This window comes from Pipra filicauda, unplaced genomic scaffold (genome assembly GCF_003945595.2).
Source record: "Pipra filicauda isolate LSUMZ 115617 unplaced genomic scaffold, ASM394559v2 scaffold70_size2993248_pilon, whole genome shotgun sequence".
NCBI lineage: Eukaryota > Metazoa > Chordata > Aves > Passeriformes > Pipridae > Pipra > Pipra filicauda.
This window is the reverse complement of record NW_024104876.1, coordinates 386262-400622: the sequence shown is the minus strand read 5'-3', so window position 1 is coordinate 400622 and position 14361 is coordinate 386262. Positions and strand designations below refer to the sequence as shown.

The 14361-nt window shown below is 43.0% G+C and overlaps 2 protein-coding genes across 12 annotated transcripts in view; both read left to right on the top strand.

The window, feature by feature from the left end:
• Window positions 1–770, top strand: part of IQCH (IQ motif containing H) — a 53582-nt gene extending 52812 nt beyond the window's left edge. For 9 of the 10 annotated variants that reach the window (XM_027714805.2, XM_027714806.2, XM_027714811.2 and 6 more), the window contains one exon: window positions 643–770. In XM_027714805.2, the coding sequence (XP_027570606.1) occupies window positions 643–744 (102 nt within the window). In that variant the 3' untranslated portion in view covers window positions 745–770. The remainder of the gene's footprint in view (window positions 1–642) is intronic. The other variant, XM_039389161.1, reaches the window with a different exon arrangement.
• A 3794-nt stretch (window positions 771–4564) lies between these two features.
• Window positions 4565–10734, top strand: CUNH15orf61 (chromosome unknown C15orf61 homolog). 2 transcript variants are annotated; one of them, XR_005566407.1, is made up of 4 exons: window positions 4565–5050; window positions 6990–7291; window positions 9168–9284; window positions 10274–10734. XR_005566407.1 is itself a non-coding variant. In XM_027714824.2 (2 exons), the coding sequence occupies exons 1-2, from the start codon at window positions 4651–4653 to the stop codon at window positions 7115–7117; spliced, it is 528 nt and encodes a 175-aa protein (XP_027570625.2). In that variant the 5' UTR covers window positions 4565–4650; the 3' UTR covers window positions 7118–7655. The 2 variants fall into 2 exon arrangements, 1 of the variants encoding a protein (XP_027570625.2); XM_027714824.2 differs by lacking the exons at window positions 9168–9284; window positions 10274–10734 and having other exon boundaries at window positions 6990–7655.
• The last annotated feature ends 3627 nt before the right edge of the window (window positions 10735–14361 follow it).

Sequence of the window (14361 nt, the reverse complement as noted above, 5' to 3'; positions counted from 1 at the left end):
CCCCGTGCCCTGGAACATCACTCCTCACAATGCTGCTTTTTCATTCCAGAGAATTGCTGAGCTTCCCACGGGGAGTCCTTTTGCTGAGCTACATCACCTTTAACTTGATAAAAAGTTTCTAAGATCCTGTCTGTGAGTGTTTTGTGAAAGGTCGAGGGGAGCGGCGTTAGAGATTTATATCTTAAATCACATCACGTAATTTATATCAGTCCTCCCACTCTGACTAGACTTTCCTCTGACAAGCAGAGTGTGAAATGACAGATTTTAGGAAAGACATAATTAAATTTCACAACGTTGCAGAATAAACAACAACAAAAAAATCCCTTTTTTCAATGTGAGAGAGTGAAAAGAAGCCACCGAAGAAAAATCTAAAAGGGAACTTTTCTTCACCGTGAGTTAACATATGTGAAATAAAACACCTGTTAGTTAATTAGAAGCACAAATTGTATTTTTATTTACCTGAGCTTTGTACGTATTTACTAATAATTCCCCCAACTGTCCCCAAAGTAACAGTAAATTTAATTGGTGCATCCTGTCCTGTGTAAGTGTCTTTACCTGTTCCAGGCAGGCACTGCCAGCTGGGGCTGCTGGATTTCATTATAATGCCCATTAAATAACTTGTATTCCTTGAATCTCTTGCAGATGGCAATTCAAGATATTGAAGCAATTCTAGGAGTTACAGCAGAAAACAAACTGAAATTGGAAGAAGAGCAACCTTGGGAAGCAGATGCTCTGAAAGAATAGTTAACAGAAAATGTTTAAGTGCCTGATTCCTTATGCTTCTGGAAGTGCTTCCTCATCTGTAAGAACAGGTTTGGTTTTTTCCTCCTGGGTTGGTATTAACTGAGACAGAACATCTCCATCATTTCTGGGTGTGGTGTTTGGAATAGCCCTTCATTCCCCAAAAAAAACCCTATTGAAGAGCAGGGAATCATCCTGATGCTCTTCGTGTTCCTGTTGCTGAAGTTCAGTGTCTTGTTTTAAAATCTTATTAATGGGGTCACACTGTCACTAAATCAGAGGAGATCAGACTCCACTGAAAAGAGCCCTGAGACCCCAGATACCCTTTCCAACAGATTGTGTTCTGAAACAGATTCCTGGCAGGAAAGTAGGGACAGGGTTAAACCTGTTGGAGTGAGTCCAGAGGAGGCACCAAGATGATCAGAGGGATGGAGAAGCTCTGCTGTGAGGAAAGGCTGAGGGAATTGGGATTGTTCAGCCTGGGGAAGAGAAGACTCTGAGGAGACTTAACTGTGGCCTTCCAGGGCCTGAAGGAGCTACAGGAAAGATGGGGAGAGACTATTTACAAGGGCCTGGAGTGACAGGACCTAGGGAATGGCTTCCCACTGCCAGAGGGCAGGGATAGGTGGGATATTGGGAAGGGATCCTTCCCTGGGAGGGTGGGGAGGCCCTGGCACAGGTTGCCCAGAGAAGCTGTGGCTGCCCCTGGATCCCTGGAAGTGTCCAAGGCCAGGCTGGACAGGGCTTGGAGCAACCTGGGCTAGTGGGAGGTGTCCCTGCCCATGGCAGGGGGTGGGACTGGATGAGCTTTAAGGTCCCTTCCAACCCAAACCATTCCAGGATTCTTCTGCCTGTAAGTGCCACCTTAATTTAAACACCATCTTCTCAGTCAGCCCAGCAAAACATATTCCTCTTGGAACTGACTGTCCTTATTGTTGTGCTGCTATTTCCATTCTCTACAGATTTTTGCAGCAGTTGTTTTATGTTCATTTTCAAATTATCGAAAATAACAGTAATAACACTAATTCATCAATAAATCCAACCATTATAATTCCACTTGCACTGTGGTTCCCAGGGTTCCATGATTTTTGCAGGTCTCTCCATCAGATAGATTTTGTTATTTTAGATATTTTTTTGTCACAGTTGCTGTGCACTATATTAAGGCCAACAGTTACATTTATCTTTAGTATTCCAAGAAAGAGCACACTCTCATTTTTCTTATAGAATCTTCTTTTATTATAGCATCTTCTCCATGGGATGGAGACTATTATCCCAGGCATGGCAAGTGTCTTTGAGATTACCTCCCAAAAAACTCAGGGAAAACCAGTTTTAAGACAAACACTGAATGTGACCAAGCAGTTGCACCAGATCAGTGCCCAGTTTTTCCAGTGCTGAGTCTTTGATCCCTGAACATCCCACATTATCTTTTGTGTAGCCTTTTTCTCTTCCACTTTGCTCACAGAATTAATTAATTGCAGATGAGAACATTTGCATAAATTGCTTGGACAAAAATCCAAGAGAGTATTTTTGTTTAATTCCTGGTTTTTTTTCGTTTTTAATATGTAACCGCAATCTAGTCTTGGATTTGGATATAGCAGAGCCCACACAGATTTTTTCTGAGGTGGAACTGAGCTGGATTCTGAAGGGTTAAGGGAAAACCAAGCCTTGATCCAAGCCAGAACAACATAAGGTCTGAGAGGCTCATTAGTTCACTGGCACTTAATAGACTGCAGTGTCCTGGGAGGAAATGAAACCTGCACTTCCTTCTGGCTTTGTTCTATCCTGACAAAAGAAAACTGTACCTGTTTTTGCAGGAAACAAGTGACCTGAAAGTTCCCGTGGTGAGAGAGATTTCTCGGCATGTGCAAAGTGTGAAATGTATTTGGAGGGGGGGAAAAAAAAAGTTTTTAATTACTATTAACACTTCTGAGCCTTGAGCTGAGGGAAGGATTGAAATGGCTTGACAGTCTCTCACATTCCACTCCCATGCTGTTGGTGCCAAAAATTTAGGGGTTTTAGGAATACAGCAGATAGAAAATGAAATTAAAATCTTTTTTAAAAAAAAAAAAGGTGATGTCCACAGCTGGAAATGAAGGTGTGTGTTCAGCTGACAGCACCTTGTGGATTTTGGTTTTGCAAGAATTGATGTGCTGTCTGGAGAGAGGTTGTTCTTCTGGGGGAACATTACCTGGAGTTGATGATACTGGAAACTGGGGCTCCTGCTTTAGGTAGTTGGGTTTAAAGCCCTGCATAAAAGGAAAAAAAACTAAGACATTCAGCCACGTTGCTACATTTAGAATGAGAGCTCTTGAGCACAGAGCAAAAATGCAGTTCTTCAGCACATCCACCTCATTGAATCGGACAGTTCAGGGGAATTCACCACCTTCCAGCCAGGGTAAGGTAACAAATCCCTGGATTTTTAAGACTAACCTGGTCCTCAGCATTTCACAGTGATTACTTAACATCAATTTAAGGAACATCAATTTAAGGAACATCAGTTTAACATTAGGATGCTGTAGATCTGAGGCTCCCCCTGTTACAGTGTATGGATCCTCTGTCTGCAAATTTTGTTACAGCACTAAAGATTTAGGAACTGCAATCATTGACAGCCTTCATTAATGTAATTTAATATATTGTGTCCATGAGGTAACTCTTAAGCTGCACTATCTTAGCTCAGCTGTATGACCCACAGTACCAGACTCCAACTTTTCTAAGCTCAGTCAGTGTTGCCACTAATAGATAAATATATATAGAAATTATTAAAACTAACTATATGCTCCATTAATTATAGGAAGGTGAACTTGAGTCAAATTTGTTGCTGGCAATGATGAATAATTACTGGTTCTCCCCACAAATAGTACATTACAGTAAATAAACAGGGCACATTGTTGGGTAGTAATTGATTAATTAGCTAGTTCATACCAGATAGCTCAGTGGTTTAAGATTGCTGAGTTTGAGATATTGCTTGCAATTATTGAAAGGAAAAAGCTGTTTCTATTTCTCAGTTTTCTGCCTTTTTTTCCCCTTAAATACAATGTTTAATGGTTCAAAACCTTGGCTTTTATTTAGAAAAATGGAATATGGGAATATTTCTCTTCGAGAGGTGTCTGACACTTGAAGAATTTTTAGGGTGGTATTGTTATGGAGTGTGATTTTAAAATATTTCTCTTTGAAGGAGTCTGACACTTGAGAGAAGGATTTTTTTAGGGTTGTGTGACTGTTAATTTTCACTACATAAAATCAATATAACTGAATACACTTTCTCCTCAGCACAGGTGAACCTGGTGCATGCTGCAGGTACAATACAGAGATGGTTCTGGCAGCATGTCAGTGCCAACAAAACCCCTTTAAAAATGTAATTGCCCTTTTTTTTGTGATGTTTTCACTGGTCCCTCTGTCCGGGTGGGGCTCAGGGTGACCCTCGCCCCTCAGGTGGGGCCGTGTCACCTCAGCGTGTCTGTCACAGAATCACGGAATCAGAGGTTGGAAAAGCCCTCCCAGCCCATGGATCCCCCTGTGCCCGGTGCCCACCCTGTCCCCCAGCCCAGAGCACCGAGTGCCACGGCCAGGCCTTCCTTGGGCACCTCCAGGGATGGGCACTCCAAACCTCCCTGGGAAGGCAATTCCAAAGTTTAACAACCTTTTCCGGGAAGAAATTCCTCCGGATGTCCCACCTGACCCTCCCCTGGCCCAGCTGGAGGCCGTTCCCTCTCCTCCTGTCCCTTGTTCCCTGGGAGCAGAGCCCAATTCCCCCCCGGCTCCCCCCTCCTGTCAGGGAGCTGCAGAACCAGAAGGTCCCCCCTGAGCCTCCTTTTCTCCAGGCTGAGCCCCCCCAGCTCCCTCAGCCGCTCCTGCTGCTCCAGCCCCTTCCCCGGACACGCTCCAGCCCCTCTCGGTGTCCCTGCTGTCATGAGGGGCCCGGCCCGTCCCCGCCCGCCGGCGCAGGCGCGGCTCTGCCCGGCCCGGCGGCCCCGCGGGATGCGGGCGCTGCGGCGGCTGCACGAGGCGGTCCTGGCGCTGCTGCTGTGGCGGGGCCCGGGCCCGGCCCGGCCCGCGGCCTCGGAGGTGCTGAGCCAGCACCTGCGGCAGCGCCGGCTGCCCCACTGGACCTCCTTCTGCGTCAAGTACAGCGCGGTGCGCAACGACCAGTTCGGGCTCTCGCACTTCAACTGGCCCGTGGACGGCGCCAACTACCTGGTGCTGCGCACCGGCTGCTTCCCCTTCATCAAGTACCACTGCTCGCGGGCCGCGCCGCAGGACCTGGCGCTGCAGAACGCCGCCTTCACCGCGCTCAAGGTGCTCAACGCCGGTGAGCGCGGCCCGGCCGGGCCCTCTGGGGCCGCGGGGGACGGGGAGAGCCGGGGAGGGCAGGGCGGGATCGGGCAGAGCCTGAGGGGGAGCGGCGGGGGGGGGCCGGGACGGCGGCGCTGAGCGGGAGCTCCGGCCCCTTTTCTTGTCCCCCCCTCCTTGTCCGCCTCTCCCTCTCCTCCTTGTCCTCGTCACCTTGTCTCCCTCTCCTTGTCCCCCTCTCTTTCTTCTTCTCCCCATCCCTCTCCTTCTCTCCCCTTGTCCCCCTCTCTTTGCCCTTCTCCCCCTCCTTCTGCCACCCTCTCCTTGTCCTTCCCCTCCTTGACTCTTGTCCCCCTTCTCCTTGTCCCCCCCTCCTTGTCCCTTGTTCCTCTCTCCTTCTCCCCTTTCCCTTCTCCCCTTCTCCATGTCCCTTTCCCCCTCCTGCCCGGCTCTCCCTGTCCCCTCGTCCCCCTCCTTGTCCCCCTCCTTGTCCCGGAGCGGGCTCGGTGAGCTCAGAGAACCCCCCGAGCTGCGGCTCCGGGAGAAGGCAGAGCTGTAAATCGATACTCGGGGAGGTTTCACCGAGTTCGTGTTTCTCTGGCCACTTGTGAGAGCGACAAATCAAACGCTCCAGCGCTTGGTGTGTAAATGGCTCTCACCTTTAGTACGGAGCGTTTTCCATCTGAAAATCTGGATGCCGTGCATGAAGTTCTGATCTCTGAGCGAATACACAAACATGAGCTGAAGCCAAACTCTGGTTCTGGGCTAATCTTTGCCTCTTCCACACCGGCAGTGTCTGCTTTGATCCTCATGTGCTGCTGGAATATAAATCCTTACAATAAAAATGCTCCATCAGCACTTCATCATTAATATAAAAATAAGTATAAGTTTTGAAACACGTTCATTCAAAACTTTGGCTGTGGATACAATGCTTATAAATGCTGACAGTAACAGTGGCATAACATTTCATAAGTTTGTTGTTTTCATATTTCAGTTTTTAAAATTTCCTTCACTTTACAAGTGGTCAGCGACTTTTTTTCAAAACATGTCTGCTAGTCTTCATTTTCTGATCTTTCCAGACTGATCTAACGAGAAAATACAATCACAGAGACTGATTTTGTAAGAACAACTTTAAATTTGGGGGTTTTTTCCCTCCATCCAGTCAGACCTTTTATCTTTCTAACAGATAGATGTAGATGTCTCCCTGCATGTAGATTTAAATTATGGGAAAACATGATTAAAAAGTCTCTCTCCTCCCTCACAATCTTGCTTAAGCATTTGGATACTTCAAGCACGTCAAATGTGGTGTTTCTGAACCTTCCTGGATTCAAGGCCTAAATCCATCTCCATTTTTCCTTCTATAATAAATAAAACATTGTCTGTAATAGATGGGTAACTTGGCAGTGCTGAAAAATACATCACTTTTTGTATATAAACCTTTCTGCCCATTGCAGTTCTGTTGGGGTTGGGTCTGATTTTCCCAAGGGCAGCTTCATGTTGATCTGTGAACTCACTGCCTGTTTTCCATCCTGTCTCTGCTCTGGTTCATAGACAAACTCTGATAATGTAGTGGATGTCCAGGGAGTTTGGGTTTAGTGTGTTTATATATATATATATATGTTTGTGTGTTTATATATATATATAATTGGTAGAAATCAGGCTGTGTGCATGACCATGTTTCACTCATTTCATATCATTATCCTCCTGTTTTCTTTTTCTAATAATTCCTGTGTATCCCTGCTTTTCTTTGGCTGTTTCCTGACTCCCGTGTGCTCTACACACAGAAAGGGTGTTTTGTCCTGTGAGCTGCATTTGAGGAAAGGCAAAATTATAAAGCAGCTTTTCCAGGAATGCTTTCCCTCTCGTTTCATTTTGGAGTCCTCATTTACTCTCAGTTTGCAGTTTAATTTTCCCTGCCTTGCTCTCTTTGTATGTAACATGTTTTTGTCTTTCCTTAGGCATCCCAACTTTACTGTACGGAATTGGCTCCTGGTTCTTTGCCAGTGTCACAGAGACTGTTCAAACGAGTCACGGCCCAGTTACTATTTATTTTCTAAATAAAGAAGACGAAGGAGCCATGTACTGAACTCAGGCCTTCAAGTCCCTGTTGTTTGGTGATTTCTGCTGCAAATATTTGCTCCCTTTGACTAAAAAGAACTGAAGGAAACTGTTATTTTCTTACAGTGCATCCTCATATTTAATGTGCTGGTTCAAGAAGCTTCCTGGACTTTTCGGTCATGAGAGATTTATTTCTGCAGAGGTCAGTAAAGTTGAAAAGGTAGAAGCTTTGGGAGAAGAATTAATATTTCTAAGGGTGTTTATGGCAGTCACTGACTGGTACAGCTTGTGATAATTTAAAGATCATTTACCAAATTAGAGAACTGCCTGTGGACAAGTAAAATGTGAATATGAACACACTGGCATTTTCAGAATGTCTCTGAAAAGATGAAGCTGCTCAGGTTTAGACTCTTGACAGGATGTTTCACAATGCACTAATTGTTAGAGTTGGAACTTTGAATGAATTTGTGGCACTGACTTTACAATCACCTGGAAGAGCCTGAGAAGTTCAAAATGGCTGTATCACATTTCTTTAAATGATATTTAAATAAAAAATGTAAAATATATTTGATGCTTGTATCTTTTGCAATTCTTAGAACTCCAGATGTGTTATTATTTTTAATTTTAATTGCTTTTTAGGTAAGTAACAAAACCTAAGTGATCTAGAAGAACCAGTCCCCTGTGCTAATTTACAAATTGCTGATATTTTTAATTAACACAGGAGAATAAGAACACTACTCTCATTTTTTTGATGCAAATAACTGATTTCTCCAGTTTTAACAGCAAAACTTACGGGCACGTGTAATGACAGAATGACTTCAGTTGGAAACCTGGGCAGAGAAGAAGCTTTTGGGGAGCTCTTTGGATAGTGGAAATGTGGAATTATTGGGCATTAATTTCAAGCAACAGAGAGACCTGTACAGGATCTATTACTGGTGCTTGGTTTTAGTGCCAGCAAATAATGCTGTTGGTTCCAAATCCCACGTCTGGTGACGTAAGTTGGTCATTCCAGTTTTCATCAGTGGGAAAATCACCGTAAAATTGGCAGGTGCTGGTTTTGGAGGGTAATCTCTGCTCCTCAGTAAGTTATTATCAAGCTTTGACTACAGGATAATTTCATTTAAATACTTTTCTCCTGAATTCCATGGAAGTGCTTCCCACTTAATGAAGTGCAGCTTTGCTAAAAACGACACTAAACACTTTAATCAGAGGAGTTTCATTTTGTTTAATTTTGTTTAATTTTGGAGCCTGTTCTTGACACAAGTTTACTGTGTCTCCAAGATGAAGAGATGGGATTACAGGAACCCTCATTAATAATAAAAGTTGCTCTTAGCATCTTCCCCGAGCTGATTTTCCCTTTGAAAGAACCACAGCTCATAAGTTTAAAGTCAAATACTGCTCATTCATTGCCACGGAGCTCGTCAATACCTGGCTGTAAAGGTTTGGGCTCAACACAGCCTTGATAAAATGGTTTTTAATTACCAGACCATAAATACAGCACTTCATTGGAGCTGGTGCTGCTCTCACTGCAGCTTGTTTGATTTCTGATAATGGGCACTGCTGACTTTGCTTACCTGTTTTTCAATAACTGCAGGCAACACGCCTCCTTGTCCATACAGTGATGGGCAAGGCTCCTTGGAGAACATCTCTGACAAACTACCCTATTGATCCCTGCAATTCTGTGCTGCTCACAGCATTAAATGGGGCCCTGATTTCTTGTTCAATGATCTCACTGTGTAACAATTAAGCAAATGTAATATTTTCTTGTATTACATGAAAATCAATAGACCTCTTGCTCTTACGAAGCTGATCGTGCTAAAGGATGAACTGGAAGATGTCTGAGGGCAGAGTGCAAATATAATATCATTTATTCCTTTCATTAAGGCTCGTGGGGGAGCTCTTACAGGATTTCAGAGGGAAAATTGGCTGTTTATGAGGGATAACGCTGGAGTTATGATAATTTTCAAGTATGAATATAAACCTACTTGCTTTTCTTCAAAGGTAAAATGTTTCATCTGACTTTCACTCTCCTTTTGCTGTAAGTACACGCTGCTTAGTGTCTCTTTTTTATCACTTAGGTTTTGGCTTGAATGCAGGATGGAAATACTGGGGGCCAAGAGGATTCACAGCACCTTGTCCCAAAACTTTCTTGGGGGAAATAACTGGTCCACAAAATGACCCTTCTGCCTTTACAGGTTTGCTCTTCCATTTGAAACAAAGTCTGAGTTCATCTCCTAAGCCTTAATTATCTCTGCCCTATTCAAGAATGATGTTTAAATGAGGGAGAGCCGATGTTAAAAAGGCAGAGAGCTTTGTTTCACCTCACTTAACTACTTCAGAGAGATGAAACCTCAGCCTAAACCCAGAGGATCAGGTGGCTCCTCCTCGTAGCATCTCTTTAAACAATAATGACTGTTGGGGGCACCTTAACCCGAAGGAGCTCTTGGTGTTCCACCTCACCCGGGGTCAGGGGGCTCAGGTATCCCAGTTAAACTGTGCTACTGTAAATTAATGGAAAATGTAACTGCTCTGCTGAAAGATCAATGTCCAATAAGGGCTGCACAATCAAATCTTGTTGTGATGATTGAGGCCCTTAATTGCCTCTCAAAGATAAGGTGGTGATCAACACAGGAGGAGCTGCTCTTTGTTACCGGTTCAATGACATGCTAATGAGAGCAGCCAAGGCAGGAGCTTTAACTACTTATACTTATTAAATCTTATGTTTGCTGTGAAAAATGACTTAAGCCCCACAATCGATAAAGCCCAGGTCTTAATTACTATATTTCACTTTTATACCTTTTTTGTGTGTTTGACAAATGTTTCACCACGGGCTCTGTGCAGCTCTAATGAGAGTTACCCCAAGAAATGGGTTTTTTTCCGGTGGTGTCTCCTTCCAGTGGTGGTAACACAGAGGTGGTTTGGTTGTTTGAAAGAAGTTTTGTGATTAGGAATGCAAACAGGGGCCAGGCAGCTCATCCTGCTTAAATATTTTTGGATATAACATCACTCCTTGTACCACTGGTTGATGCAATCCTTGCTAAACCTCCAGGTGGACGTGAAGTTCTTACCTTTTTGTCCCGTTGTAAATTAATATTGGATTTAGATACTAGTCAGGGTTGATATTCCCAAGTGTATTTGATTAGTACTCTCTTATTATCTCAAAAATCATTTCTCCACTCTTCAGGGACACCTGGAGCCACCTGACCTTCCACTGACTTGAGCAGAAGTTGGATCTGTCCTCAACTTACCTTTTGTATTGACCTAAATCTCTTTGCAAACCAGAATTAAAGGTCTCCCTGATGTACATTATTATTGAATAAAATTTAGCTATTTCTTAATAGCTGAATGCCCTCAGGCCTCTGCTTTAAAGCAACTTTGCCTGAAACAAAGGAGAATTTGCTTCATATATTATTTACTTTGGCCATTTAATTTAAATTGCCTTTTGCTGTAGCTCCTTACTCATGTTCACTGCAGAGAAGTAAGTTAATAAATCTGAGAGTTGTCTTGATTTCTTTCCCTGGTTCTGGAAACAGATGTCAGGTTATACTTTTTGGGCTGTATTTTTCAGTTTAAATACACCTAAGAAAAAGTGGCAACTCCAGCATTGCATCAAGGGGATGTAGAATAAAAATTGTCACTAATGTATCCCAAGTTTGTTTAAAAGATTTATTTCTAGAAAAGAATAAGATGTTGGTTTTGCATTTAAGTCTTTTAAAAAGCAAAATACACACGACTTAGAGTGGTTTCAAAAGCAAATTGCATCACTTTAAGCACAGTTTATGAGCCCTGTTCTAGTTCATTAGAAAACCAATCTATTACTTTCAGTGATATTAATAATCTTAATAGAATTAACACCACAAAACATGATTAAAAGCAATCCTGCGGACAAGAAGTTTGATCAAGGAAACTTTCAAGCTTAAAAGGTAAGTTTCGAATTTTAACACCTGATTTTTACCAGGTTTAACCCCCAGAGCTGGTTTTATTCTTACAAGAAGAAATGCCATCAGATCTCACTGTAACCTGCTTAGTGATTCATGGGCCTGGGTATCCACGTGCTTGGTGAGATATGAATTATTTAGCAAGAAAAATCACAATAATTTTGTTGTTACTCAAGAATTTATAGGTTGACAGAAAAAACAATTATGCAGCCCCTGCAGCTGGTGGGGGGACAGAACATCATTAACCACACACAGCCACTGTGGCTCAGGCCAACTGCTGGAGTTACCTTCAAATCGTGTAATCTGCTTTATTTCAATATATCTTCATCATTTAAAGCAAGAACCAAATATTTACTAATTCAGCCTAAATCAGGTTTACCTTTGTTTTGTTTTTTTTCACTCCAAGAGGAGTTTACTGTGAGGAAGAGCTTTAAAAGATCTATTTGAGGCCTGATTCTGCTCCCCGTGAGTTGAAACGAAGATCAATTACTGAACTTGAATTGAAAATAAGATCAATTATTTCCTGATATTTGGTTCACAAACACTCCTTTGCCTCTTATTCCAGAGAAAGTGCAGAGTGACTGGAAGGGCTGGTGGGGAGGCAGTTTTGTGGAAGCTTTAATGCTTAAGGAATGTTAATCCATACATGTATCGATTAAGGTGGAGCACTTGGTGATTCTTTCTAGGAGATGCATTTGAGGGAAGAATATGTTTAGAAAGCCTGGACACTGTTGACCTACTTTTTTCAGGAGCCTGAGGGAATTCAGTTTGCTGCACTCCCGAGCTGTTGGAAGACATGGGAAGGGAAAGAAAAAAGGTGGATTTCACCACGATCCATTATTTTATAAACACGTATCAATGTCTTTTCTAAAAGACAGGAAAATGTGGGCTCCTAAAACAACGATCAGCTGCCATTTTTTCCAGGGAATGAAGAGCTTGTCCTGTGTTATTTTTAATTCCTGCCTGGAAACTGGCACAGGGAGGAAGCAGAGATGATAAACTGAATCCAGTGAACCAAGGACTGGCACACAGATCCCGGTTCCTGGAGTCTGTTTTATATAAACTGTATTGAATTCCCTGTAACATGTACCGGGAATACAGCATTCCAAAACATTTTAATAGTTAAATGTTTACTGTTGAACTGTGGTACATAGTAGATACATGTTGTTCCTGTGTCATAACTGGGCAAATTCCAGTAGCAGTGAGGTTAAATTCCCAGAGATGCCGAGCAGGAGCTATAATGAAAATGTAGGACTTTCTGACTCCATCCTCAGCGTCCTTCCTGTGCCTCCTGCCCCTTTTATCCAGGGATCTGAGCCCAGGACTAGAGGAATTTTGGGTCCCAATTTTGGTTGCACACTGTAACTCCTGACAGGAGAGACTGAGCTCCCACATCCCTCCAGCAACAGCAAGGAAAAACCCAGATCCAGATCCTGGAATATTCAAGAATACCATCAGGAGAATTGCTCCTTCCTTCCTCCCTCTTCTTTGGATGGAGTTCTGGTGGAGGGACTCAAAACTCCATTATATGATATCCATGGCAGAGATAGAAAATGACTTGTGTTGGGCAACTTTGCAGAGGGAATTAAACAAGTAATAACTCCTTTCCTTACTTTTTTGAAGGCCTTGCAAATCATCCCGATAACCACAGCGCGGTGGGATTTCTCCCGGAGCGCTCCTGCGAGATTCCAACCTAATGATTTTCCTGCCCTTCTGCATCAGCGTTTTGCTTTTCCTTGGTAATAAATATTTATTTTTCTTGCCGTGGCCACCTCCAGCTCCCCCCCCTGTCCTCTCCACGGCGCCGGGAAGCAGCAGAGAGCAGCAGCAGACTGCGAGTAGCGAGTCTGGCACTGCTGGAGAACGTTTCCCCCCCACAAAAACAACCAGAATTTACACCAGTCCCGGGCTGCTCCACCATCCTCCTGTAATTAAAGAGCTGATATATTGTTCCTTTGCAGGTTTCGAATGCTGTTGCATTGTGGATCCACAATAACTTTGGAGGCGTAATTATAAACGGGAAACCTACGCGTGGTTCTTGCTGACGGGGTGGCAGCTGCAGATTTCGTGGGGAAAATCAGCTTAATTCTTTTTTAATTAATGAATTATTTTTATTTCTCGGAGCCTTCAACCTCCTGTGTCAGAAACTTTTGAAGAGGAGATTCTCGGGGCTGTCAAACACAGGACTTGGAGGATATTTTATGATACGTATTAAAAAAATCATAGATTTGTGTTCTTGCATCACAGATTTCCCCCCAACGTTGAGGACAAAAACATAGAATTAGATTTTGGTGACATTCTGTTCTCACAGCAGGAATTCTGCGGGCTGATAAAATAAATATCGACTGTTTGTTTCAAATGCTGCCTTAAGAATGAAAATTTCTGATCAAGCGTAGGTTTTAAAGAAGTCTGGCAAAACCAAAGCTGTATGAAAAAAAACCCGTGATTTTATATCTTAAGATATAAAAACCCTTCAAGTTTGATTACACAAATCAGAATGGGGGATTAAGGTTATGATTAGCCCTGGAAAATCTACATAATATTTATGCAAATTTGGCAAATTGAGTTGGTTTTCCCCATAGCCTTGTAAATGAAAAAGACATTTTAGAAAAATTGCGGGTCTATAGAAATTCTCTCATTTTGTGTCCTATTCTTTAAAATTTAATAGAAAATGAGTCTGATTGAAATGAACCTGAGTGAAAGGTACACAGGGACTGCAGGTAAAAGGTTCATTTGAACAGAAAGACGTCTGTGTGGGCAGCACCAGTCCCTTAGATACTTAGGAGTTGGGGCTCTATTAATTTTTAGTGTAGGAACTAAATTATAAAGTTATTGAACAGAGAGAAAATTTATCTCTGTTAATGGCCATTGAAAGATCCTTTTTTTTTTTCCTCCTAAAGCTCAAACAAAGTAGAATTCGAATAAGAGGAATCTTGAAGATGTTTCAGGGATTAAATCAAATATACCTCCCACTTTCCCCCCCCTCTAAATTGATAATATAACTCAAACAGTCCAGTTTGTCGTAGATGATAATGCGAGAGAGTGTGATAAAATGCACAGATCAATAGCCCACAATTGAGATTAATGCTCTGCTGTTAATAAAAAGAAATGGATAGTTTGGAGCTGTGTGGAGGGGAGAGCGTTCCCTGTCACTGGTGTCAGGTGAAAAGCTTGTTTTAAAAGCTGAATACAGTGTGTCACGGCTCGGGGCTGTGGTGGGGAGGCCGCAGAGCTGTCAAAACACGTTCTTTGCTGCTGTGAAGGACGTGGGATGTGAGGCTTCAACGGGGATTTCTGTCCTCACAAAGCTGGGTCGTGTTTTGGACTGGGCTCG

Coding starts and splice junctions, on each gene's coding strand:
- CUNH15orf61 (XM_027714824.2), top strand. CDS start 4,651: ATGAGGGGCCCGGCCCGTCCCCGCCCGCCGGCGCAGGCGCGGCTCTGC. Junction 5,051..6,989: donor GCTCAAGGTGCTCAACGCCG/GTGAGCGCGGCC, acceptor GTCTTTCCTTAG/GCATCCCAACTTTACTGTAC.